The following is a 24,830-nucleotide window of genomic DNA, read 5'->3' as shown; positions in this document are numbered from 1 at the left end:
AATTCTTGCCCTATCATTTTCCTAGTCAGCAAGTATGACGTGGCTATGTGCCCTTGTGACCACTCATTGGGAAAGAGATCATCTTCAGATCTCTTCCACCCAGATCACCGGATCAAGTGATCTGGGCCTTTGAAATTTCATCCAACGGCCCACCTGTTTTGATCCCTTAAAAGTTATAATAATTTTTGGCAGCTGGATGAAATTTTAAAGGCCTGAATCACTTGATCTGGTGACTTTGGTGGAAGAGATCCGGAGAGAATCTCTTTCCCAATCATTGTACATTTGACACATGAAGTAACCAGTCAAAGGCTGCAATATATAATGTAGTTTAGTGGGAACCTTCGAAGGAGAGCATACATACACTCGTACTATAAATTGGTTATGATGTTGGAGGTGCCTATCATTCAAAATCTCATATTTGTGTTCCTCTTCTTGTTTTGTATAAAGAATGATGAAACATCGAAGCATCCTTCTCGTTTTGAATGGAAGGAGACTCAAACAAAAACATGATTTGGTTCACATTATGAATCAAAGTCGTTACATTAAATCATTGATTTACCAAACGATAACAGTAAGATAGCACGAAGTTTCAGTAGTTTTTAATCAGATTTACGTATTATATATTGTTTATGTAAAGTCTCATTTTGAGTATTGTTAGGTTGTTTGAATGATATTGTTGATTTAATTTTCCCTCTCATTTTATTTGTTTAGTATCTAATTTTCTTCTTGTTGTTTGGATGAATACGCCTTATATTACCAACAGGCCTCCAACTTTTTGTATTTTGATTTTGTTTTCTTTATAATTTTCACAAACATTGGTGTCATTTTACATCTAACATGGTCGATAGCCTCCCTCTCTTCTCCATCTGTCCTCCCTCACCTTCAACCTTCTATTTTTTCTCATTTCTTACCTTCTCGCCGATTCCTCTCCTCCTATCTCGTTTCTTCTTCCTTTATCCACGTCTCAACACCTTTCTCTAGTTGGGTGGAGTCAGGCTATTATCCTTCCTATCGATAACGGCCTAATTTTGTTTCTCCTACACTATTGAGCGTGTTGGTCGTGTTCACGGCGGTGGTAGTTCGGGTGTACAGTGTACGTGGTGGTTTGAAACATCCCCATCTTACTCTTGCAGGTGGTTTGAATTGCAGATCTGAAGCCATTGAGGCTTTCTATCGGTTGGATTGGCTATGTTGAGGCACACCATTTGTAACTTTCAACTCGATCCTTTAGTTTTGGGTTTGTGGTGCTGGCTGGCTACAATGTCGTTACGGTGAAGAGCATGGCCTCTTGGTTGAGGCCTTCGTCATTGCCGTTGGAAATTTGATGCACACTTGCCCAAATCATTGATTCAATATGTGGATTACTGTTTCATTTTGCTATGTTGCAATCCATGTGGCCTTGGTGTTTACAAATCTTATCTTTTTCCCAGTAGGTGGAAACGATTGGCAGCTTTTAGTGCTAAAGATTTTGTGCAGGTTACTCTAGGCTCTTGGTGGCGAGGACGACGATGTCCATGGTGCCTCTGTTGTGTCGTGGGATCTGCAACCAAGCCTCTGTTGTCCTTGCTACCCACACACCCATGTGGTCCTGCAACCCACACCTCCTACCACGTTTGTACTCGTGTCTTTCCTGTGGACACGTCATCGTCTTTAGTTAATTTTTAAGTATTTGTTCTGTAGCGTTTTGAGAGGTTTAGATTAGTAGATTTTGTGCTGCTCCTGTGATATGTTTGTGTCGCTTATGCGGTTTATGTGGTTTCGTTGTCAATAGCTTTATGTCAAGGTATTGGTGTTAGGATTGTCGCATTTATTGTTTTTGTGATAATTTTTCACGAGATTTCTGTTTGTATTGGTTTATTGTGGTAGTCATATAAGGATTTAAAATCTTTGCAAGTTGTGCGAACTATCTCCAGATCAAGAAATTGACCACTGGAGAAATTGTACCCATCTAGCACCTCTTGTATTTGCTTGTTCTTAGTAATGAAACACACTATCGCCTCTAAAATAAAAAAATAAAAAAAAAAGCCGACTTACAAAGAAGAAAGCATTGGGTTTGAGACCTTTGCTAAATTGAGTTGCATGGGATATCAATGCTTTCTTCTTGAAAAAAAAAAAAAAAAAAAAAGAAAAAAAAAAGAAGAAGATTGGATCTCATACAACTCAATTAAGCATAAATGTCTTTGGTCATATTATTTCAAGTTTGTATATTGTATTTTTTTAATTTTTTTTTTATATATTTTTTATCAAATATAGATTTGTTAGATTGATATTATTGTGTATATAGTTTCTTTCCTATTATTTTGGTCATAATTTTGTATTAAATTGTTGGATTTAATGTATTTTGTGCAAGTTTTGTAGAAAATATAGGGTTCGTTTGGAAGCGATTTTAAAATGACTGAAAGTGCTTTTAGCAAAAAAAATTTTAGGTTTTAAAAGCATTTAAAGTGTTTCATACAAGAAGCACATAACTTGAAGTACTTTAAGTGCTTTTGAGGATCACTTACATTTTTATTAAAAATTGGTTCTAAAAACAATGTCATCAGAATCACTTTTAATTATTTTAAAAACACTTCCAAACGAGCACATAATTGTGATAAAAACATGAACTTTAGATTAAAATACGTGACGACCCGAAGATCCGGCGAGGAGGATTTGTAGGAGCTGTGTTGGGCTTGTGCTAATAGTCGAAAGTGGGCCGGTGCTACTAAGCCCAAATTGTGTGAAGTAGTTAGGCCCAAATATGGAAAAGAGGAGTACAAATAGGGAGCATGCGGCAAAAACATGAAAAGGAGGAACGACTCTCCAGATCCCATGCACATACGTAGTCGAGAGAAAGAAAGAGGAAGACATTAGAGAAGCTTTGCCGGATAAACTTTTTATTGTGACGGGAACACGAGTAGTACATCACGTATTTTTATGTAAGTGGTAGAAAATTTTATTTTTTAAGTTATTAACTTTTTAACACACATATCCCACTATTTGTATGGTAACACATAATGTACCACTCCGTGTGCCGGTCACACTGAACAATCTCTCGTGGAGCGAAGATTGAAATTGCGGTTGTTTATTTTTATGTTTTCGAATTTCAGCATTGTATTCTTTAATCTTAATATAATTTGTATTCAACTGAGATTCTGATGGATTTTATTGGATTTATAAATCTATAGATTTTGATGGAGTTTAATTGATTTGTTGATATTTCATGTAAAATTTTAATTCAATTCCCTCAAATTCCTCAATTTTTTAAAACTCTTTAAACAAATTTATAATTGAAGACACCTAAAATGTTATAAATTTCTTTAAAACCCTAATTCAATGCACCCAGATTTTTTAGGATTGTAATAAACCTTAAAATCTTGATTGAATACACGTTGAATTTCAGAAAATCACTTAAAATACTAATTGAATACCCCAAATTTATAAAAAGATTTAAAGTCGCTCAAAATCTCAATTAAATACACATGTCACTCAAAAATACTTTTTCTAAAGCAAGCAGTATATTAGCCGAGAAAAGATTTGGATTTAATACTTTAAATGCAAGAGTGAATGCTTTTAATTAACTATACCAATTACGAGACCCTTCGGTTAGATGAAATGAAAATACCACTTTCTCCCATATTTCTATTCACTCGAGTCGGTGGAATTTTTTTTTTTTTTCGAAACCTCGATGGGTACGAAATTTTTTTTATTGATAACGAAAAAAGAAGGTACACCTAGACAGGGGGGACATAAACCTTACCTCTCATAAAACAGAGATAACAAAAACAATACATGAAAAAGAAAGGGGGACATAAACCGTACTCTTCTAGAAACGAAAACAAGAGATAAAAAAAGAAAATAGGGGGGACATGAAACTTAACCCCTCTAAAACCAATCCTAAAGGTCTAAACCTGCAAAACAAGTTGAGCAACACCACAAAGTTAGGGAAAAAAAAAGAAGGTAAGACAAACATGGATGCCAAGATGCACATTAATTTGAGAAGCGGTAACCAAACAAGCCAACATAGTCAGAAAACAATGCAGCATGAGCCACATGTGGAGGAGAATCATGCCAAGTTAAAGTTGGAGAAGACAAGCCCACGTTAGCAAAATTGTCCGCAACAAAATTTCCCTCCCAATATATATGAGATGAGTAGAAAGTCATTTTCTGAATGCGGTTCAAACAAATAAACCATTGTGTACGAAAAGGTCATGGAGGATTAAAATCAGACGATTGAAGAGCAGAAATAACGCTACAGTTGTCACTTTCCAACCAAGGACAATGCCAACCCAGTTGATATGCAAACTCTACACCAATAATAATTGCGCAAAAAAAGAGTTGCTATAACCAATCCGTTGGCAGAAACCACTAAGGAAATGACCATGGCAATTCCTGAAAACTCCTCCACAAGCAACATGACCGGGATTTCCTTAAGATAAACCTTTTGTATTAAGTTTAATCCAAGGAAACCAAGGGACAAGAAGAATAGTAGGTTCCTTGAGAGAGATAGGTCGGATCCCCATTGAAGAGATGATCCGAGTGTCAAAACCCTGTGAGTAACCAAGAATAAACTTTCCACTATCAATAATTGCATAATTGATAGACATGCAGAGACAATGAAAACTGAGTGGTCAGCCATAAAAAATAAACTTATTTCGGGCCTTCCAAATAACCGCAATAGTAGAAAGACCCGCAAAAATTCAGAGATTGTGCAACTGTTGGGAAAAGGGCGTACGCACATAGATATCCCAAAAAACATTCAAAGAGGAAAAAAGGTACCAAAATTGCATGCTAACCACCTCCAAGGTTGCTTAGATATCCGACAGCCGAAGAAAAGATGAGCAGTAGATTCTTCAGAATTATGACATAAACAATAAATGTATGCCAAAGAAATACCACGTCGTTGAAGCGCACCTTCGGTAGGAAGTTTATCATGAAAAAGCTGTCAAGCCAAAACAGATAGCCCTGGCAGAATAAAATGTCGCCAAATAATCTTAGCTCAAGCACAGTTACTATGTTTCCTTCGAATAAGTTGATAACCAAAAGGAAAGGAAAACTTCCCAGTAAATGAGAGCTCCCAAATCAATTTATCATCTTCGAGTCAGCGGAATTGACTCCAGTCAAATTATTAAATTTGTTTGCTTTCCAAGCTACTCAAACATTTTATCTTGAAAGAATGAGAATTAATTAGGCCAAGTAAATTAGCCAAACATCTTATCTTGCAGTTTTAGTAGTACAGGGACTTTTTCTTTTTTAACTTTTCGGTTCATGATAACACGATACTTTAATTAATCTAATTTTCATAGAAATTTTTCTTATTCAAACTTTAATCAGACACACAACCTATTTTTTAATTTTAGTTCTCACTTTCTTATTGTTCTTGAATGACACTAACCTGCTTGGAAATGCTTCTTCGTTTTGGACCCGAAATCACATAACAAGTGGTTTTTTTTTTTTTTTCAAAAAAAAAAAAAAAAAAAACCTTGATTTTTAACCTTATTCTTTGATTAAAAAAATGCAATTTTAAGACAGCATTTCAGGACAAAAAAGTTAAAAAAAAAATTCGAAAGACTTAAAATGAGACCTTAAAAAAGACATTAAATACTTGAAATTGACGAATACTTGACGCAACCGCGGACGACTGAGTTATAGAATTAATACAACTCCACATGGTGATAGTGAGAAGTTTTGTTGCTGTTTTCAAAAGCGTTTTTCATGAACTGAAAATAATTTATTAAATTCCTAAAAAAAAAAAAAATTAAAAATGACGACACGTGCAGAAATTTGCAGAAACGAAGGCAAAATATGAAAATAGCAACAAAATTCTCTTCTAACAGTGTTTTAAAGTTTCGCGGCTTCGGCTGTACCCCCAATTTCTTCTTCTTCTTCCTTTTCTTACTTGCAGTGCTGCTGCTCAATTGCTCTCTCACTCCATCTCTCAGAATTTAGACGCGCTCCAATTGGTCTGCAAACTCTCCTCCAGAGGTGAATTTCCTTTTCTCTTTTTTTTTTTTTTTTTGAATTTTCCTTTATTTTAGGGTTATCGAAATTTCGAATTGCAAATGGTGTATTGGTAACGCATTACTAGCTTTAGGGTTTCGTTCGATGCTGGGTTTCCGAGAAAACTGCCTGCAGCAAAAGAAAACCCAATTTTTCGAGAATTTACTTCTTCATTTTTATCATTTTAACTTTTAGTGGAAATTTTTGCTCAGCTCGGACTAAATTGCTATGTTTTGGCTGAGTTTTTTGGTGGATTTTATTGTTTTAGGATAATTTTGAAATTGATAAAGTAAGGGAAGCCTCGAATTTGAAATTTTTTACATTAGAAAGTTGATTTTCTGTTGTTTCATGTTTGATTCTCGGAGATCCAACGCTGATGCCAAGTTTATCTGGATTAGGAAAACCTTAGCTTTGAGCTCCACAATTGAGATCTAAGATTGCATCTCAAAGATTTTCAGTAAAATTGGCGGGAAAATTGACAAGTATAGTTTTATTATATGAGAGTAAAATTCTGAATCTTAGTTTTCGTTCTTAGGATTATTAATCTCTTTCCTTTTGCTTTGTGGGACTTTATATGGGAAAAATACATTTACCCATCATGCACTGAATATCAATTATCATAATTTAAGGCTCTAAAAGACGCTAGTCATGCGGCAGGCTAGGGCCTAGCGCCTAGGCGCCTAGGTGGACTAGGCAGATTTAATTAAATCTATTATATTTCGTGTAAATAAGTGTATGTTTATGCTTAAAATATATATGATTTCATCATAAACTACAAAATAGAATGACATATCTATTATGAGCTATTGGAACATAATGAAAACGTGGGAACAAGCATATAATGTGTGTTCATTTAAGTATTCAACAAGTCTCTTACAATTTATTGAAAAAAAAATAAAATGCAAAATGAAAGTTATCTATTTTCTGTCTAAGTGAGTCGCAACCTAGGCGGGGCTAGGCGGGTGCCTAGGCGGTCTAGACGGGTGCCTCAGTAGGTCTAGGCACCCTTTCTTAATTTTCAAATGCCTAGGCATTAATTGGGGTGGTGGCTAGGCGCTAGTCGGGGATTTTTAGAACAGTGTAATTTATACCCACTACGAATTAGAGGTTTTATGGTAGATATCTAAAAGGGATGTGTTCTCGACAGCTCCCTGCTCATCCTGCTGTAGCCACCTAGTAGCCTGTAATTTGTCATCAAAGTAACAAAGAGTTTTGATGATAGGGCAATCTTAAACTTTTGTAGGATGATTTGATTTGATGCAGTTGGTGTTGGTATGAATCACTGTATAACCTTGCTTTTTGATTATGATTTAGTGGGCTTATGCTTTCTTCTTCGTTTGTTTCAGGTAACTAAGGAGTTAGCCATGCCCCCAACAAGAAAATCAAAGAGTGTGAGCAAGCGGTTTTCTTATGATAATGAGGCTTCTTCTAAGCATGGAGAGCATGCTAACACAAGTGGGCAGAAAGTAAGTCCTGACTTTGTTTTGTGGATGTTATCATCTGAAATGTTTTTAGTCAATTATCTTTTCGAATACAGAATAACAGATCCTAATTAGTACTTCGTTTCCTTTTTTTTTTTTTTTTTTTTGTTTTTGTTTTTGTTTTAGGGTCTGTGTTGGTTGGGGGGAGGGAGATGGGACCATTTCAGTTATTTTAGTTAGCTAGTTATGGACTTTGTTCTTATAAGTACTGTATTGCTTCACATGGTTATTGAACGTTGATTTCTGGATCCAACTTCTTTCCTTATGTGTTATAATTCTGTTTAGCTTGGCTTTTAATAATTTTCTTTTGTTTTTTGGAAAACCCCATTTACCATTGTATAACTTTTGTCAATGGAAACTAAAAGAATTCTTGATTTTCTTCCTCCTTTTTCTGAAGTAACAACTTTGCATTGCCACTCCAGGACTAAGAAGTTATGTGATCAATTTTGGTTTACTTCTTGTTATGTTTATGCAGCTTTCAAACAGTAATGACCTTGATTGTCTAATGGTAGTTTTAGAACTATTTCAATGTAGTAGTTGTTTAACTATTTTTTGAAACTTTTTGCCTGTCCTCTCATGTGCAGAAGAGAAAGTTGTCGGACATGTTAGGGCCTCAATGGAGCAAGGAAGAGCTAAAACATTTTTATGAAGCATATCGTAAATATGGAAAAGATTGGAAGAAGGCTAGTACCAATTTTATGATACTCTTCACATGAATAACATGTTTGGATCCCCAGTCAGCTCACTAATTTACTTTTAATTTGTCTTTTAGGTGGCTGCTGTAGTACGCCACCGATCTGTAGAAATGGTAGAGGCCCTTTACACAATGAATAAGGTATGTGTGGGATATTGTGCAATTTATCTTGTATGCTCTATCTGGATCCATATAGATCAAGTTGTGTCCAAAAAATTTGTTTTAGTCATGGCCTCATTAACTGTTTTGATGTTGCGGCAAGTCCAGCATTGCTTGGAGTTTTCAGTAGTTTGAGAGAAAAATTAAATTGTATATTATGACTTATTTTTGCATCAGGAAATAAGATTTGACGCCATTTTAGTTTGTTGAGCTCTACAAATTGGATACTTTTTTTTTTTTTTTAAATAAAAGAAAATTCTGGTTATGTACAAATTAGTTGAACAGAATTCAGTAAATGCTCGATGAAGTTTCGTTGCTTGATTCTTTTTTTCAAGCTAATATGAAAGTAGATGATAGAATTTGAATATGCATATTGTGAGTCAACACATTATATTTTGTGGCTATAGTTTTACAAACTATGTTGATGCCATAATCTTGACAAAACTTTGTTTTTATCCTGCAGAAAATAAATGTGTACGCTTTTTATGTTTTAATGATAAGCTTTATTTGTAGCATGTCACTCAAGAATTTGCTATATTTTCAGGCCTATTTATCTCTTCCTGAAGGTGTTGCTTCTGTTATTGGTCTGACAGCAATGATGACTGACCACTACTCTCTACTGGTAAATTAATTAAAAATTTAACCGAGTTTTCAGATTACTATATGCACTTAACCTCTGGTAGTGTTCCAGTTTGGCTGTTTTAGTATATCTACAAACTCTGCTTGGAGAAAGGAAACTGTACATTTTGTCATGAAATTCGTAAGGAGAAGATAAATGTAGCTAACTCAAGTAGGGAGAAAGAATAAGGACGTTTTTAGGAAATAAAAGGAAAGTGGCCATAGTGCATTGGTCTATTCGGTGAAGGGTTTCTCAGCTGTTAACGCAAATTTTCCTAAGGAATAATAAAAACCTGTCATTTGTTTATTGCTAAAGGAAACAGTAATGAAGTTCCTTCTTTAACCGTGTTGGAAACATATTCTTTTGCTTACATGCTAGTTACCGCTCAACACACTTAATTTTCTGTTTACTTGCTAAGCAATAACTAGCATGTGAGCAAAGGTTTGTTTCTTATTCACACTTAAAATAAATGCTAATTACTGCTTATTCATGATTATAAGTTATTTTTGTCTGTCTTTTTTGTGGTCTGAGTTACTTGTCATTGTCATGATATGTAATATTTGCCGATTTTTCTATCCGTTTAGAGAAATGATTTCCACACATGCCTTTTCACCTTCTGCACACCCCTTTTAATTTATGTCCTTTGATTCTCTTCTGATTTATTCAGTCCAAAGCCCAGAAATGGAGAGGGGTGTGTAAGGGGCGTGAAAATCATTTCCCTCCATTTATGGTGACCATGTGCATGTATATTATTGCGTAAATGAGTTTAATGATCTTGTACTGTTGATATAAATTCGGCTAGTGTTTTGAGAATCATCCATATGGAAGTCATATAGAGGACTCTGGCCTTGCAGGGAGGAAGTGACAGTGAACAAGAAAGCATTGAGGGTGTAGGAACTCCTTGGAAACCTCAAAAGCATGAAAGGGTAAAATTTCAGACTGAGGTCTCAAAAAGATTTGGACATATTCCAGATTCTTCACAATCCCCTCCAATGGCATCAAGTAACGACTGCTTGTCACTGTTGAACAATAGGCGCTCAGGTGGGAAATGATTTGATCTCCGTATGTGTATCATTTGCATTTTTGTTTCTTTGTTTTTCCTTGAAGGAGGGGGTGGCGGGTGGTTTTCTTTTACTCATTTGCTGCTTTGTACTGAAGAAGTTTCGCTGCTGCCTTTTGTGCTGTTCATGTCATATTTTCATATTTAAATATAGTGCAACTTTGAGTCAAATGTGGTTTCTTGTTTGTGTATGTTTGCCCCTTGTTTCTGTAAAGAGAAATTGGTGGTGGTGGATGGAATAAGAAGTGTAGGAGCAAAGGTAGAAACTAGGTTTATATAAATAGTTTTTAATTTATTTATTAAAATCAGGATTTTGGGAATTATCGGGGTTTAATTGTTATTATTTTATTATTTCAGGATTACCTCTATAGATAGGGCCTACTGTGATGCAATACAAAATTTTTTGTGAATTGAGATCACAGGGATAAATTTGAACTTCTTTTCTTGCAATCATTCTACTCCTTGCTTATCTTTTTCTTCTGTCCCTCTCTCTGTCTCTTCTTTTCCTCTTGGTTCTCTTCAGAGTTCTCTTTGCCTTTTTTATTCTGTATATATTGGCTTCAAAGATGTTAATGCCATTGATGTTTTTTTAATCTGTTTCAGGAATTAGGCCTCATGCTGTTAAAAAAAGGACTCCTCGAGTCCCTGTTGCATATTCTAGTGATAAAGATAACAGTAGAAATTATGTTTCACCAGCCAGGCAAGGTTTAAAACCAAGTGTAGACACCAAAAATGATGATGTTGCTAATGAGATAGCATTGGCATTGACTGAGGCCTCACATAGAGGTGATTCTCCATTGGTTTCTTGGAAATCTAAGAGAAAAGCCAAAGGTACACCACCAACTGTTAGGAATGGTGAAATGATGGTAAGATTATTATTTAAAAGAAAGTTTAACTGCTTTCCTAACAGTTCTTTCATGATAATAGTTTAGTATTCATGGTCGTTTGTGACATATAGGGTGCAGAATCGGAAATGACTACAACCAGGCTCCGTGCTGGTGAAATGGATGAGGGTGGACATGAATTGAGCTTAGGAAGCACAGAAGCTGACAATGAAGACTTTGACAGAAGTAAAAAGTATGCAGTGGGTACAGAAGGTACTGATACTCTGGACTTCCAACGGAGGGGGAAGAGATACTCTGTAAAGAAGCAAAAGGTTGAAAATAAAAGCAATCATTTTGAAGACATTAAAGAAGCCGGTAGCGGAACAGAGGAAGGACAGAAGCGAGGTACTATCAAGGGAAAACTTGAAACTAAAGTTGCGAAAAGTGCAAGATCCTTTTACAAGGAACAAAGAAACAAAAGTAAAAAAGCTCTGATTGCAGAAGGTATTTTAGAAAACATTTAAGTCAGGCTCCCTCCCTCCTTTAACCTCTCCTTCCCTTTATAACTGATGTTTATGTATACTACTGTACAACCTGTTTTCTTTGAAATTTTGAGCTACGTACTTTTGATGTGTAGGACAGGTATAGTTGAGTTAGGTTTGTTTTGTGTTGCTAGTTTCTTGCAATTCTCATTGAACTCTGTCAGATTTGGCTTTTGTTTTTGTGTGTGGTTTTCGATATCACCTTTCGATTTGATTGCTCTGTCTTCCAAACAGTTGAAGCATTTCTAGATAATATTCATTCCAACTCTTTTCTCCATGCAGATGAAAACACTCCCTTTGATGCACTACAAACTCTGGCAGATCTATCCTTGATGATGCCCGAAACTGCTGATACAGGTCACACATTTGTGTTTTGAAAAGTAACTTTTTCCCTCTTCTGCTAGGAACATTGGGTTTTATCTCTTATCATTTCCTTCTTTCAAGAGGTGTATGTATTTAATTTATAAATGTGCAGTTTGTGTTATTCATTTTCTCCTAATGCTAGCATTCAATTTCAGAATTTAAAACTTCTTATTAGCTTACCTGGTACCTTATCAAGGGGTTTGATCAAATACAATGTTTTTGAATTGTTAACTTACCATAAATCTTTCTTCTTATCTCTTTTATGAAAATAAAATAAAAAGTGTTTCTTTGTAGTTCATGTAGATCTTAATTAGAATTAGACTTTGCATGCTTGAATAAAGTTAACATTCTGTTTGTCTTTGTTTTATCTGTACTCATTATCAATAGTTTGAGGGATCTTTTGTGACAGTTTGTTCTTAAATATGCTTTCAGATGTCTCAAGGGTTACAAAATCAGTTAAACAGGCTGATTTTAAAATTGTTGCAGTTACTTTATAGATCCTCTTAAACGGTTAACCGATTGTATTTGACTCGACATTTATTTTTTGTTGGTTCTGTCTTTAGAGTCTTCTGCACATGTCAGGGAAGAGGATAGTTATGTTGCTAACAAGTCTAAAACAAAAGGGATTCACTCAATTCCTGGGGTTGAACACAGTGCTTTGAAAACATCTAAACCGGGCAAACTGAAAGAGGGAGGTCACCAGTCTAACACCGGACTGCAAAAAAGAAAGCAATTGTTGCCATTTAAAGTAAGGACAAGCATCTCTTCCCCTACAAATTCGCTCAGTTTTTCTTTACTCGGGATGCTTAATATGGTCCATCTGGTTAGAGCATAAATTGATGAACATTTGTGACATTAATTGCAGGTATACAATGACGCAATTCAAACAGACTGTCGTTGGAGTGACAATCAAAAGATTGAGGTGTGCACTTCCTTTCTCTCCCTCTCACTCTCCCTCCACACCCCACACCCCACACCCACCGCCCCCCCCCCCCCCCCCCCCCCCCTTCCTCTCCTTTTTTTCTTCTTATATTGCTATTTTGGAAGTTTAGTAACACTTTAAGATCAAAAATATAATTTCCATATTGTCATGTCCTTTCTTATGGTAGTTACAATGTGAGTTAATTTTTCTTAACTTTCATGTGCCTATAATTTCTACTAACTTTGGTATTTATCCTTGATTTCAGGCTACAGTTGAGGTGAATAAGTCTATGAATAAAGGTAAACGGTCTTCTCATTATATTACACACCCAAAGCAAGGGAAATCAATGAATCCTCTACGGAATGCATCTTCTTCTACTGATCATGAAAGGGAGGAGAATAATTCTGGATTATCAGCTTTAGGAGTACCATCTGCAAACCAGGCCAACTTACCTGCAAGAGATGGTATTAAATTGAAGCTGGACAGGCACAAACCATCAATAGAGAAGGATAGAAAGTCTACTGAGGGTATTTTAGATGAACAGCCTGATAAACTGGTTCCTTCATTTCGTAACAGCGAAATAAATATTAAGGTAAAAATGTGGTATCATTTATATCGCCACCTTTGGTTTTTTTTTTTATATTGTATTTTGTTTCATTTATTGGTGTACGTTTACATTTTCAGGAAAGACTTTCTAATTGCTTGTCTCGGTATCAAGTGCGAAGATGGTGTGCTTTTGAGTGGTTTTATAGTGCAATTGATTACCCATGGTTTGCTAAAAGGGAGTTTGTGGAGTACTTGAATCATGTTGGATTAGGTCATGTTCCAAGATTAACTCGTGTTGAATGGGGTGTAATACGGAGGTAAATGTCCCTGATCTTCCTCTTTGATTGGAACTTTTCTTTTTAAGGGGCAACTTTTGACTGGAAAGTAATACTATCTTTTGGAGAAATTTTTATAAAGTTGTGCTAAATTTTTGCTTTCGCTTGTTCATGCAGTTCCCTTGGCAGACCGAGGAGATTTTCTGAGCAGTTTCTGAAGGAAGAAAAGGAGAAGCTTAATCAGTACCGAGAATCTGTTAGAACACATTATGCCGAACTTAATGCTGGAACAAGGGAAGGGCTTCCAACTGACTTAGCTCGGCCTTTATCAGTAGGACAGCATGTCATTGCTTTTCATCCCAGGACTAGAGAGATTCTCAATGGAATTGTACTAACCGTCGACCATAGTAGATGTCGTGTTCAGTTTGATCAGCCTGAACTAGGGGTTGAACATATTATGGTAATTAGTTCCCCTCACATAATTTTTGGAAATATTACATATTTTAGAAATGTTAGCAACCTTCTCACTTACCTTCTCATTTCAATCTTTTCACTTCTCCTCATGCCATGTATACTCCACTATCACTTAAAACAAAAATTTTAATTATATTAAAATCCCACTACTTTTATTCCTTTGTTAGTATAATTAAACTTTTAGTTTGTCAACCAAAAAATAATTAAATATTAGTTTTGTGTGCTAGTGGAATACATGTAGCATGTGTAGAAGTGAGAAGGCTGCTAACACTCCCGTACATATTTATATGATTGAGTGATGTCTTGAATGTGATGTGTATGATAACTTACACCTTTTCAGTTCCCGTTCCTTTTTAATGGTATGTTGTAACATATTTCATGACAGGATATTGATTGCATGCCTTTAAATCCAGTGGAGAATTTACCTGCTTCTTTCACAAAGCACAATGTCAATGTCAATGTCAACAAATATATTGAGAACCTAAAGGAGCTCAAGGGTAATGAACGCCTTAAAGAAGGAAAGACTGAAGGGTATAAGGTTGCCTCTAGTGACCATATGGAGAGCACTGTTCCCTGTTATATGCAGCCATCGCCTCATCAGATCAACAAATCATCAAAGCAGACAGAGGTTAGTTGTGAGTTGCAGCTGCCAAAACATGTGGTCTTTATTTTTGCATTCTGGCTTGTACATCTTATTTTTGTATTTTGTCTGCGTCCCTTATTTGTTATTAAATATTTAAGGATCTTGGAGTATCTGATATATTCAGGGCCTTGAAATTGCCCCTTTTATAAGATGAGCATTCGTCTAAGCCTGTCATTGTCTTAATGACACAACAATGAGTGCACTCCTTTTTTCTCCACTAACACTGCTAATCTTTTAGATTTCATTGAGGCTGAAACAGAATATCTGCCATTATTGTTACCGGTCTGCGGCTCATGTTACTTGGAATCCTATTACTGTATGCAGTGCCGTGTATTATTGTCCTGTTGGAGTTGTATTGGTATACACAGAGCATGCTTTTCACTTTTTCATGTTTTTAGGACATTGTTACCGTTGGTCATTTGTGTATGTTGACTGCTTAAACCAAGGAGCTTATATTAAGGCTGTATCTTTATGTGTAGAAAACTTTATAGTGCAAAATAATTATATGCTATTATCTAAAGTTGAAATTGTGGCTAGGGGAAATCATCGAATTTTGTACAAGCTAAAGGTGGGCCCCATGAAACTGCTGCTGCACAAGTAGCAAATTCTCAGATTTCACTTCCTGTGCAGATCCAAGCAAAAGAGGCTGATATACGAGCTATATTTGAGTTGACTCGTGCACTTGACAAAAAGGTGTGGTGCTTAATATCTTATATCCATCTTAGGTGTTAACCGTTGGAAAAAATGTGTTATATTTGGAGAAAAGTGACTTTACGTGTTCAACTGCTGTCAATGTTGGGTATTTTAGTATTGAGATGATAATTTTGGAACTTGTAGGATGCTGTGGTATCTGAGTTGAGGCACATGAATGATGAGGTGTTGGAAAACCAAAGAGATGGAGACAACTTTATCAGGGATTCTGAGCCTTTTAAAAAGGAATATGCTGCGGTGCTCTTACAGTTGAGTCAAGTCAATGATCAGGTATCAGTATCCAATCGTCCCATTTGTAGCTTCATTCCTTTCCATTTATCATGTTGGTATTTGATTGCAACAATGCAACTATGAAGCAAGCTGATAGCCTTTCATGCGCAGGTTTCTTCTGCTCTTTTTTGCTTAAGACAACGCAACACATATAGAGGGAGTCCCGCAGTTAGCTTGGTGAAGCCCATGGCAAATTTAAGCGACCCTGGTGGCCATCCAAGCCCTTCTGGGTATTCTTGTCATGCCCAAGAATCGGCAGGTCATGTGTTTGATATTGTTGAAAGTTCAAGAGCAAAAGCCCGCAAAATGGTTGATGCAGCTATGCAGGTATGGATGGTGCTCTTTGATTCTTTGTCCTGGTGCTCTCAATGAGCTGCTGTTATTCAACCAGAAGTTAAATTGCAGCGAGTAAATATCCGTTGGCACTCTGGCAACAATTTCATCTTAATTACTATTTCAGGCAATTTCATCATTGAGGAAGGAAGATAACCTTGATAGGATGGAGGAGATTATAGACTTTGTTAGTAATCGGCTCTCTGATGACGCTGGCATGCTGGGACCTTCTACTACCCCTGCAGATCCAGTTCGGGTTTCTGAGGATCAGCCAACTGCCTGTACATCAAAACCAATGGAAACGAGTTGTTCAGCTGATCCCAAGTTAAATAGCGTATCGAAGCGAAATGAAGAAAAAGCCCTTACAGACCTTATTATAAATTGTGTTGCAGCGTTTTTGATGATTCAGGTAATTGAGTATACATTGCATAGGTTTTCTGTTGCTGCTAATTTTTCTTGATCCGCTTCTCTCGAGTATCTAAAATTTCCCATTTGCTTTAAGCAATCGAATTGTTTGTGGATATAACTAACATAAGAAACTAAAATTCTAAAGGGCCAAGTAACAAATTACATTATACAATGTGGGATTTATCTGTTTATGACCTTTGCTTTTGGTTTTTGCCACATGAAATGCAGACATGTACAGCGCGACAGTTTCCACCGTCCGAAGTCGCCCAGGTATTAGACGAAGCCGTGACTAGTTTGCAGCCACTTTGTCCGCAGAACCTTTCGGTTTACGGAGAAATACAGAAGTGCATGGGCATTATTAGGAACCAGATACTGGCGTTAGTGCCTACATAGTTCCCCTTCACACCCTAAACGTACGTGCTCTGCATATTTTGTGGATCTTTTTTGGCCCTTCTATATATCCCCCTCTCAACCATCGCCAGAATCAAATGTGCGTAGAGGTGTATCTTGGAGCATTTTTGTATGTATATAATGATATAAATGTTGAACAAAATCTCTGCATTTTATTTAGCTTTTGGCATTGTAAAACGAAAGGCAAAGTTAACTAAATCATAGGGTATTTCCTTTCCGCTGCATCTCCGGTCCAAACTCCTCTCTCCCTGTAGGGTAAATTGAAGGGAATTTTAACGAAAAGCTCTCGGTATTGTTCACTTTAACGAAAAACTACATTTTCCTTCTAAAAAGTCAATTCTGGTACTATACATTTACATCTTTTTGTCATTTTTGTTAAAACTCAAAGTTTTCAAGCTCTTTTTATTAGTTTTCTTTAAATTGAAGTGGTAATTTCTGTCACAGTCTTACAGACAAATTCTCTCGTATTGTTTGTAAAGAATTGTGATATTTTTAAAATGTCAATAAACGCTTAGTATTTATATTTAAACTTAGATTGGGTAGATTTTTCAGTTTGGTTACGAAAATCATCTTTTGCACGTGGTCCAAATTATTAACACAAAAATGTCGCTTACTTTCAATTCTTCTTTTCTTTTCTTCAGTCTGATTTGAGCAAAATCTTAATCTAAATTAAAAACAATTTAGATTTCCTAGAAACCTGACTTTTCCTTTTTCATTGTGCCCCAAAAGTCGAACCCTCCAAAAGAACATGTAAACCCTAGACTATATTTGGAAATGGGTAAGCTTGATTCATTTGGCCCCATGGACCTCACAATTTAGCCTCAATCATTCCTGAAATTCAAATTTCGTCACACTTTACCACTTAGTATCACAGTCTAATGGTATTCCTCTTCACTTGTAAATGAGAGGTCTTAGGTTTGATTTTCGTCAAAAACAAATTTGAACCACATTATTACTAACCAATTGTGAGGTTTAACCCACAACGATCCTAAAAGAAAGTTGGCATCAAATGATTCAAATTCCACCAAACTTTGGGTGAATTTAGAGAATCCAAATTTAATTTTACAGAAGATTAAGTTGTAACAAATACACAGCATAACATGGTTGTCTTCATTGAGTTCTCCATTTGCCTGCTACTTACAATACGTTTAAGGATCAAACTGCACGATGAAGATACGAACGAGGCCGAAAAAAAGCCAATTACATGTCAAGTTGTCAACTACTACAAGTAAGCATAGCACCCGATAACGTCAATTGTTCAGTATTCCTCCACCCCCCATCATTTTGTTCCCTCTTTAGTCCCCCTAATTTCGACATAAAATAAAACTAAAACGAACCCCGCTATTCAGTAACATCGCATCTACATCAGCATCACAATGTATAAATAATAAGGGAGGGGGAAGACAGACAAATTTCTGAGGAAATGAATTCGTATTTACAGGCCTCTTTCTTCAGCCTAAAATCCTAAAAAAAAAACCAGGCAAAGCAAAGACGCCAATCCAATTGTATATTGAATGATACGAGATCAAGTCACCGTGTAAGGTACTGGATTCTCTCTAATGAGCAGTTGGGGTTGGAGGAGATGTTGCCCCTCAACACATGCTTGGAGTCGAGGACCACAGAGCCAAACCCCTTCTAACTTTTTCATCCATTGCCTTCAGGAGCTAACCGATCAAGAACTTGAAAACGTCACTTAGTGAAACAATGCCTTCAACCCGCTTACTGCCAGCTTCTACAATCACAAGTCGTCTAACACCTGAAATCCAAGATTTGAGGGAAGTTAAGTGGGAAGATTAGCTGGACATATCGTTTCTCCATACGATCATAGCTCTGCAACTTTACCCAACAGCAGCTTAACATTAAGTCCGTAATGCTTCTTTATAAGAAAGTGAATAAAGCAAATATACCTGGATTGGCCAATCGCTCCATCACTTTATGCAGAGAATCACTGCGCAAACACATCTGACATCTTTGACCTCTTGGTTCATAGAGAGAGAATGAGTCTTGCCCCAACTGCAATGCCTACAAAAACAAAGATAAGAACTGCAATGCCTACAAAAACAAAGATTCTCCAAAAGACAAAAACACCCCGGACTGTCCAAAGAAAAAAAAAATTCCTCAAAACTGACAGAAGAGCCACCTAACTAAACCACAACTTATAATTCTCAAAACCATAAGGCCCCTAAATCTGCCAATCCACAAAATAAATGATTGGAATTCTGTCTCTAGTGCATCTGAAAAACCGTGATTCCATAAGACATTTAAGATGCACAAAAGAAAGTACAAGCATATCTGTATGGAAACCGAAAAACAACTATGTTCAGGGATTACATCATTTACCTGTTGAATACTCATTTCATTGAGATTAATACCAGCATATGCTCTATCTTTAGCCAAAGCTGTTATGTCACTGTATAGAAAATGTGAATGGAAAAATATTAGTAATGGTTCGTTAAAATAAAAAACAACTGATCATTTATTTCAATCAATGATGACAACAGCAGTAGTTATACAAAAATAGAATTACAACTACCTTCGACAATATATTTCCAGTAAAGAGTTATTATCATCAACTATAGGTATTGAACTTACTTGAGCTGCAAAGCAAACACAAAAATGCATTTGAGTTAGCATGATGGGATATACGTCTAAAATATTTGCACACTCCAAAATTTTGGTGTTATAATATAAAGTCATCCATCCTGTGCATTGATGCATAACCCAAAAATTAATCGTAACAAATCCTTAAACACAAGATTAGTTCAGATAACTTGACTCCACTTCCTAAAATAGCAGGCTTGCCAGATGCCAATGCAATGCATGGATGCGTGTACCATCTAATGGACATGGCATCCCACTATAGTTCAAACCACAAGGCTAACCTTGAACTAGCAAGTTAAGTGCTGCACTAAGCGAAGCACTTGGTCTCAACATTGCTAATGGCCGATGATTCGACTCTCCAATTTCTGGAACCCAAGTACCCACATTAAGTGCACATATTGGTGCTCGAAGTATGGGTAATGAGCTAGATGAATGCCTAAAGTACCTGCAAACACCTGCAAATACATTTATCAGTAGTAGTGCCAACTACGAACTGAACCTACAGTATTATACAAGAAGTTTCCAAAGAGCTTACATTTTAAAATACCAGACAGTGAAGCAAGATGTAATAGCTGTGGAAATGAGCCATCTTCTGAAGATGAATGGATAATTGGAACCGTAGCAAAACCATTTTGCAAAATTTTCAAAACAACATCTTTCATATTATCATATGGTCCAGCCTGAAAAATCAATAATGAACCAGTCTAAGCAAAATTATTAACCTGATCATGATACAAAAACTATCATATAGTCATGCAAGACAGATTATATCTCCATATGAACATTCGCATTTATGCTAACGAGGACTGACAGTGGTTGCTCGTGTGACAGCCCATTTATTCCTGTCATACTACCACAGCATTCAAGTTTCAACTTTGATATTTGTTTTACTTGTTTGGAACTTTGGAGACAAACTATTACTGATTTGAATAGTGACAATCCTTTGAATGCTTTCTAATGATCATCAATGAGTTCGAATTGTATGCAACAGAAGAGTCTGCAACAGCTTCACAAGGAGGGCTGCTTCTGTGTGCTTGCGTACTCAAGAAGCAATTCTCCAAGGCATGAAATCATAAGTTCCTTCTTGTGTCTTTTAAAAAATATTTCAAAATAATTCCAAAACACGCGCACAAAAAAACCTTATTGCATGAATCCCTACGATAAAACATAATGAATATAATATGCAAGATGCATATATTTTTGTATAACAGGTTATGTTCTTTTGCCAGATACCTGCCATGTTATGTTGTCAAATTTTGAATCTAGCAACACATTGAAGTTAAAATCCACCTGATCAATGGTCCATACTGCATTTACAAGACAGAAATTCAAAGAGTGACACAAAGCACTCACATGGACTAACTGTCTGGGCACTGCTCTCCCATGTCCATCAACCTGTCCATTTAGATATGCTTTTCCCTCTTTCCATGCAGCTATAGTATGTGTTTCAAGCTCTTCCTCTGTCAAATTAGATCCATTGTTTCCAAGCTAAAAGATAAACGGTAAGTTAGCTACTTTAAGAAGTTAACATACATCACTCAAATAATCAAATGCGGGTACGTGCATTGCACAAAACTAATAGCAAAATTCTACATAACAAGTACTTGGTCAATAAAATAAGCTGATAAAACTTTAACAAATGTCTGATTCACAATTTCCTAAGAATGTATACATTATTGAAGAACAAAGTAAAAACAAACAGGAGATTGGAAATCTCAAACTAATATATTTGAGCTTTTGGCATCAAATTACTATCCAAGAATTCAAAATAACAAAGAGATAACTGCACCTTAAAGAACTCACCAGAGGGAAAAAAATCATTTCAGATTCAAACATACCTCTCTCAATATTAAAATAAAATCCAATGCACTAATAACTCCAACAAAACGTCCACTGCTGAAGTCCCAAAGAGGCGCCAAAGGGATTCCCTGGAAGAATAAAAAATGGCTCAGAAAGGTGCACATGCTGGCTCATTATCAGCATCAAGCAAGCATGCCAAACAAAAAAAATAAAAGCAAGTTACCGTGCAAATTTTGACAACTAGCAAAGCTTAGATAAATTCCTTAGTTGAATTGAATTTATAAAAATAATGTGAAAATGTCAATTGAAACAATTACATAAAGGGTGTAATCATGTGAATAAAGGGACCCATAAAGATATCTAGGGGGATCCTCCGGTTATGACATGGAACTTAATATGAGTTACTTTAGAACTTCCACAATGCCCCATTAAAAATGATAATAAAGCCACCAAGCTAGAATGTATTTATTTCCTCTTCCAAAAATCAAATACGCAAAGCATGATTCAACCGACAACGACGTCTTTTTCTTTGTACATACCTGCTCATGCAATATATGAAACGCTTTCTTTACAGGTAAATCAACATCCAAGGCAACAACCTGTAAACTTGATGTGATTAAAAAAGGGGAAAAATGGGCCTAATGCATAGTACATCAAATTCATATAGACGCTCAAATGTGGAATGCATAAAGGAAGGCCAATGACAAAGCATCCAAACCTTGCCTGACTCGGGGAGTAGTTCATATGTGGTGTGTGTAGACAGGAAGATAGAAATACGATGACGAGAGCTCTGCAAATCAACCTCTGATATCCTCGGTACTACATCGGTTAAAGTACCATCTGTAATCCGGACCTGTGTTACAAAACAGATCACAATCCACTCTTACTAATAACTCATTGGAGAAAAAATAATTGACAGAAAATACAGCTTATAGGAGCATTAAATGAGTATTAAAATGCAAGAAAGAATATTTTTTGGGAAAAAAAGGTGGCTCAGACCATGCGTAGCCCATTGGACCCTGCAAGGTTCAAAATGTGCAAAGTTCAGCAGGCATAAATTCCATGAGCAACCTAGTTACTCAAATACAAACAAATCACATGGATGGGATAATGTTGAAGCACCCCTAATTTCAGTAAAATCATATTGGAAAGGTTAATAGAAAGAGCATTAAATTTCGAGGTAGCAATCATGATCTTAAATGCCGCCCCAGGGAAAAAAAACTACAGAATCTTAAATGATAAGGAATGAATGACTCTTACCAAACGCCTAAAGGCCTCATTATCCTCTTCCATATAATTAGGTCCAGAAGTTATCTCTGGGGTTACATTCGGATGAAAGAGATTAGGATCTGTAGCCAAGAGAATGGTGTTCACTAACCCATATTCACCACTCACGAAAGGTTGGTGCTCATCATGTCGCCATTCGCCATCAACAAAAAACTTGTACTGTAGTATGAGAAACACATGCAAGTAAGACTTTGAAGATAGTGTTTAAAGTCCTATCAATGTGAACACTGAACACCCTGTCCTATCAATGTGAACACAGAATACCCCAGTACTAGCATTCTAAAATCAAACTGCATGCAGGCTTGATAAAAATACAAACATTCGATCACTTCAACAAATAAAGTTCCAAACTGGTGATCCAATTGAGGTGAACATGTCATTTTCAAAAGGAAAAAAAATATAGTTAGTATGTGATATCCATAGATTATTATTAATATTCCTCTATACATCAGTGAGCCAAGCCAATGATCCAGAATTCATATCAAGCACCACATCACCTCCTACACTCAAATTTCTCAGAACTGACTCTATTACTTGATATATTACTACTAATTCAGCTTAATCAAGCATCCACTATGGATTTCCGCACTATAAGTTCACATACTATTGCCATATGGAAAATTTAAATATATTCATAGACAGAAATCCCATGAGGAACACGTCAAGAAAGATGCTAAACAAGACAATACTGACTTCACTGCCTCAAACAACTCAGCTTTTTCACATGGAGATTTGAACCTTGGGTGTCTACCCACACAGTCTCACCCCACCCATCCAACGCATCTTGCACCAAGGCTCATTTACAACCATTTTGTTTTCCATAAGTTCTCATTTTCATAAAGTGAACAGGTCACCAAACTCTTAGTTCTTATAATACCATATACTTAGTTCATCATCCTAGGACTATAATCACTGAGTGCTTTAATTCAACTACGGTGGGCCACAAAAATATTCCACTTACAAAAGGATATTCAAACTAAAATAATCTTCTTTAACCTTACAGTACTGCATTAATATAGTATAATTCAAACGAAATTTCATAATGGTAATACCTGATATTAACCCTTCATATTTCTTCTCATCAATACCAAGTTTGAGTGCATGAAGACTATGACTTGATTCTACTAATTAAATTCACCTACATTACAATCAATTATTAACAAAACTCAACTACATTACACCTTTTTCCACGGCCTGCATTCAAATTTCTCAACTTTGCTCCTTTAAATGTCAAGATTGATATGATTCATTACAAGCTTTCTCAATGAATCCATCATCTATGATCACCGAATCAATGGTGCATGACTGCTACTGCTCATATTCCCACTCAAAGGTGAAGGCACATGAATTTATGCAACAACAACCATTCAAATGCTTTAATTCCAACACAAAAAACTTACTTGGTGGTATCCAGGGGTTACGCTGTAAATAGCTTGAAACACGGTGGGGCAACCCTCAACTGGCGTCATAGGAATAAGTTCAGACCATCTGCTGCAGAAAGAACATACCATTTTAGAAACACACAACTAAATTACTCAATTTAATCAAACAAAGCAGCCTAAAACTCAGATGGAATTAAATTCCATTTATATATAAACAAAATTCGAGACCGAAAACTCAGAGTCTCACCGGGCAAATGAACCACTGAGAAACACACTTCTGCCCCCATAAGGCCACACAAAACGCATTGGGATCAACACCGTGCTCGGAGCTCCACCAACATCCCGCGCCGAATCCATGTTGGTAGCAAACATTTGCCCCCAAATTTACACAAATTTCAACCCTCCGCTCCCTTTATTTACCGCAAAAACAAAAATTCAACCAAATTACGGTAAAAATCCCAAAATAAAACCAAAAGAAACAAAATTTGAGCTGATTCAACACAATCCCAGAGAAACCCAACAAAAAATTAATAATTTAATGGAGATTTTACTTCCGGAAGCTAAAATGAACCGCCCTAAACACGTGGAAATTGGGGGCAGAAAAGAGAAAACCTACCAATTACAACACCGAAACGCCCTCCATCTCGAGAAATCGATGAAAAAGGCAAGTGAAATTAAATTGGGGGAATGGAAACCCTAGCGGAAATAATTAAGATGGAAATTTAAAAAATTGGGTGAGAAAATCGAGAAAGGGGTTGCGACACGATCGAATCTAATATTCGAACCCTAGAAGACAGAGAACTCTGATAGCGACGTTAAAAAAAAAAAAAATCATAAAATCGTGTGTTTTTCACTTTTTTTTTTTTTTTTTTTTTAAATTTTTTTTTTCCTTAAAAAAATTTACAGAGCAAAGGAACTACTACCAAAGGGCTCGAAAATATTTTTACTCACCAAATGATTCATTAGATTATTCATTATTAGGAGATGATCTAAAATTTCGATATTTATATAGTGCATGCATACAAATTTTAAAATTTAAATTCATT

The 24,830-nt window shown here is 36.1% G+C and overlaps 2 protein-coding genes across 4 annotated transcripts; one reads left to right on the top strand and one right to left on the bottom strand.

Moving 5' to 3' along the window:
- Positions 1-5,747: 5,747 nt before the first annotated feature.
- LOC137731109 (protein ALWAYS EARLY 3) lies at positions 5,748-16,938 on the top strand. Of its 2 annotated transcripts, none has more exons than XM_068470193.1 (20): positions 5,748-5,964; positions 7,326-7,445; positions 8,045-8,143; positions 8,233-8,295; positions 8,858-8,935; positions 9,787-9,973; positions 10,596-10,858; positions 10,951-11,320; positions 11,641-11,715; positions 12,285-12,469; positions 12,587-12,643; positions 12,909-13,235; positions 13,328-13,506; positions 13,642-13,924; positions 14,324-14,566; positions 15,212-15,274; positions 15,419-15,562; positions 15,674-15,889; positions 16,023-16,304; positions 16,532-16,938. In XM_068470193.1, exons 2-20 carry the CDS (start codon positions 7,344-7,346, stop codon positions 16,694-16,696), a joined length of 3,381 nt encoding a protein of 1,126 aa, XP_068326294.1. In that variant the 5' UTR covers positions 5,748-5,964; positions 7,326-7,343; the 3' UTR covers positions 16,697-16,938. The 2 variants fall into 2 exon arrangements, with proteins under 2 accessions (XP_068326294.1, XP_068326293.1); XM_068470192.1 differs by having other exon boundaries at positions 15,119-15,274.
- Positions 16,939-17,703: 765 nt separating this feature from the next.
- LOC137731903 (sucrose nonfermenting 4-like protein) lies at positions 17,704-24,560 on the bottom strand. Of its 2 annotated transcripts, none has more exons than XM_068471155.1 (14): positions 24,401-24,560; positions 24,032-24,194; positions 23,803-23,893; positions 22,376-22,561; positions 21,834-21,968; positions 21,655-21,714; positions 21,154-21,243; positions 20,669-20,803; positions 19,851-19,995; positions 19,597-19,770; positions 19,248-19,311; positions 19,055-19,124; positions 18,622-18,736; positions 17,704-18,470 (listed from the first exon to the last, which is right to left on the bottom strand). In XM_068471155.1, the coding sequence occupies exons 2-14, from the start codon at positions 24,154-24,156 to the stop codon at positions 18,379-18,381; spliced, it is 1,482 nt and encodes a 493-aa protein (XP_068327256.1). In that variant the 5' UTR covers positions 24,157-24,194; positions 24,401-24,560; the 3' UTR covers positions 17,704-18,378. The 2 variants fall into 2 exon arrangements, with proteins under 2 accessions (XP_068327256.1, XP_068327258.1); XM_068471157.1 differs by having other exon boundaries at positions 23,803-23,890.
- Positions 24,561-24,830: the final 270 nt, after the last annotated feature.

Source organism: Pyrus communis, chromosome 4 (assembly GCF_963583255.1).
Source record: "Pyrus communis chromosome 4, drPyrComm1.1, whole genome shotgun sequence".
NCBI classification, from domain to species: Eukaryota; Viridiplantae; Streptophyta; class Magnoliopsida; order Rosales; family Rosaceae; genus Pyrus; species Pyrus communis.
This window is presented reverse-complemented; position numbering and strand designations above follow the sequence as displayed.

Coding starts and splice junctions, on each gene's coding strand:
- LOC137731109 (XM_068470192.1), top strand. CDS start 7,344: ATGCCCCCAACAAGAAAATCAAAGAGTGTGAGCAAGCGGTTTTCTTAT. Junction 12,644..12,908: donor GTGACAATCAAAAGATTGAG/GTGTGCACTTCC, acceptor CCTTGATTTCAG/GCTACAGTTGAGGTGAATAA. Junction 13,236..13,327: donor ACAGCGAAATAAATATTAAG/GTAAAAATGTGG, acceptor TTACATTTTCAG/GAAAGACTTTCTAATTGCTT.
- LOC137731903 (XM_068471155.1), bottom strand. CDS start 24,156: ATGTTTGCTACCAACATGGATTCGGCGCGGGATGTTGGTGGAGCTCCG. Junction 23,894..24,031: donor CTCAGTGGTTCATTTGCCCG/GTGAGACTCTGA, acceptor TTCTTTCTGCAG/CAGATGGTCTGAACTTATTC. Junction 21,715..21,833: donor TACTCCCCGAGTCAGGCAAG/GTTTGGATGCTT, acceptor TCAAGTTTACAG/GTTGTTGCCTTGGATGTTGA.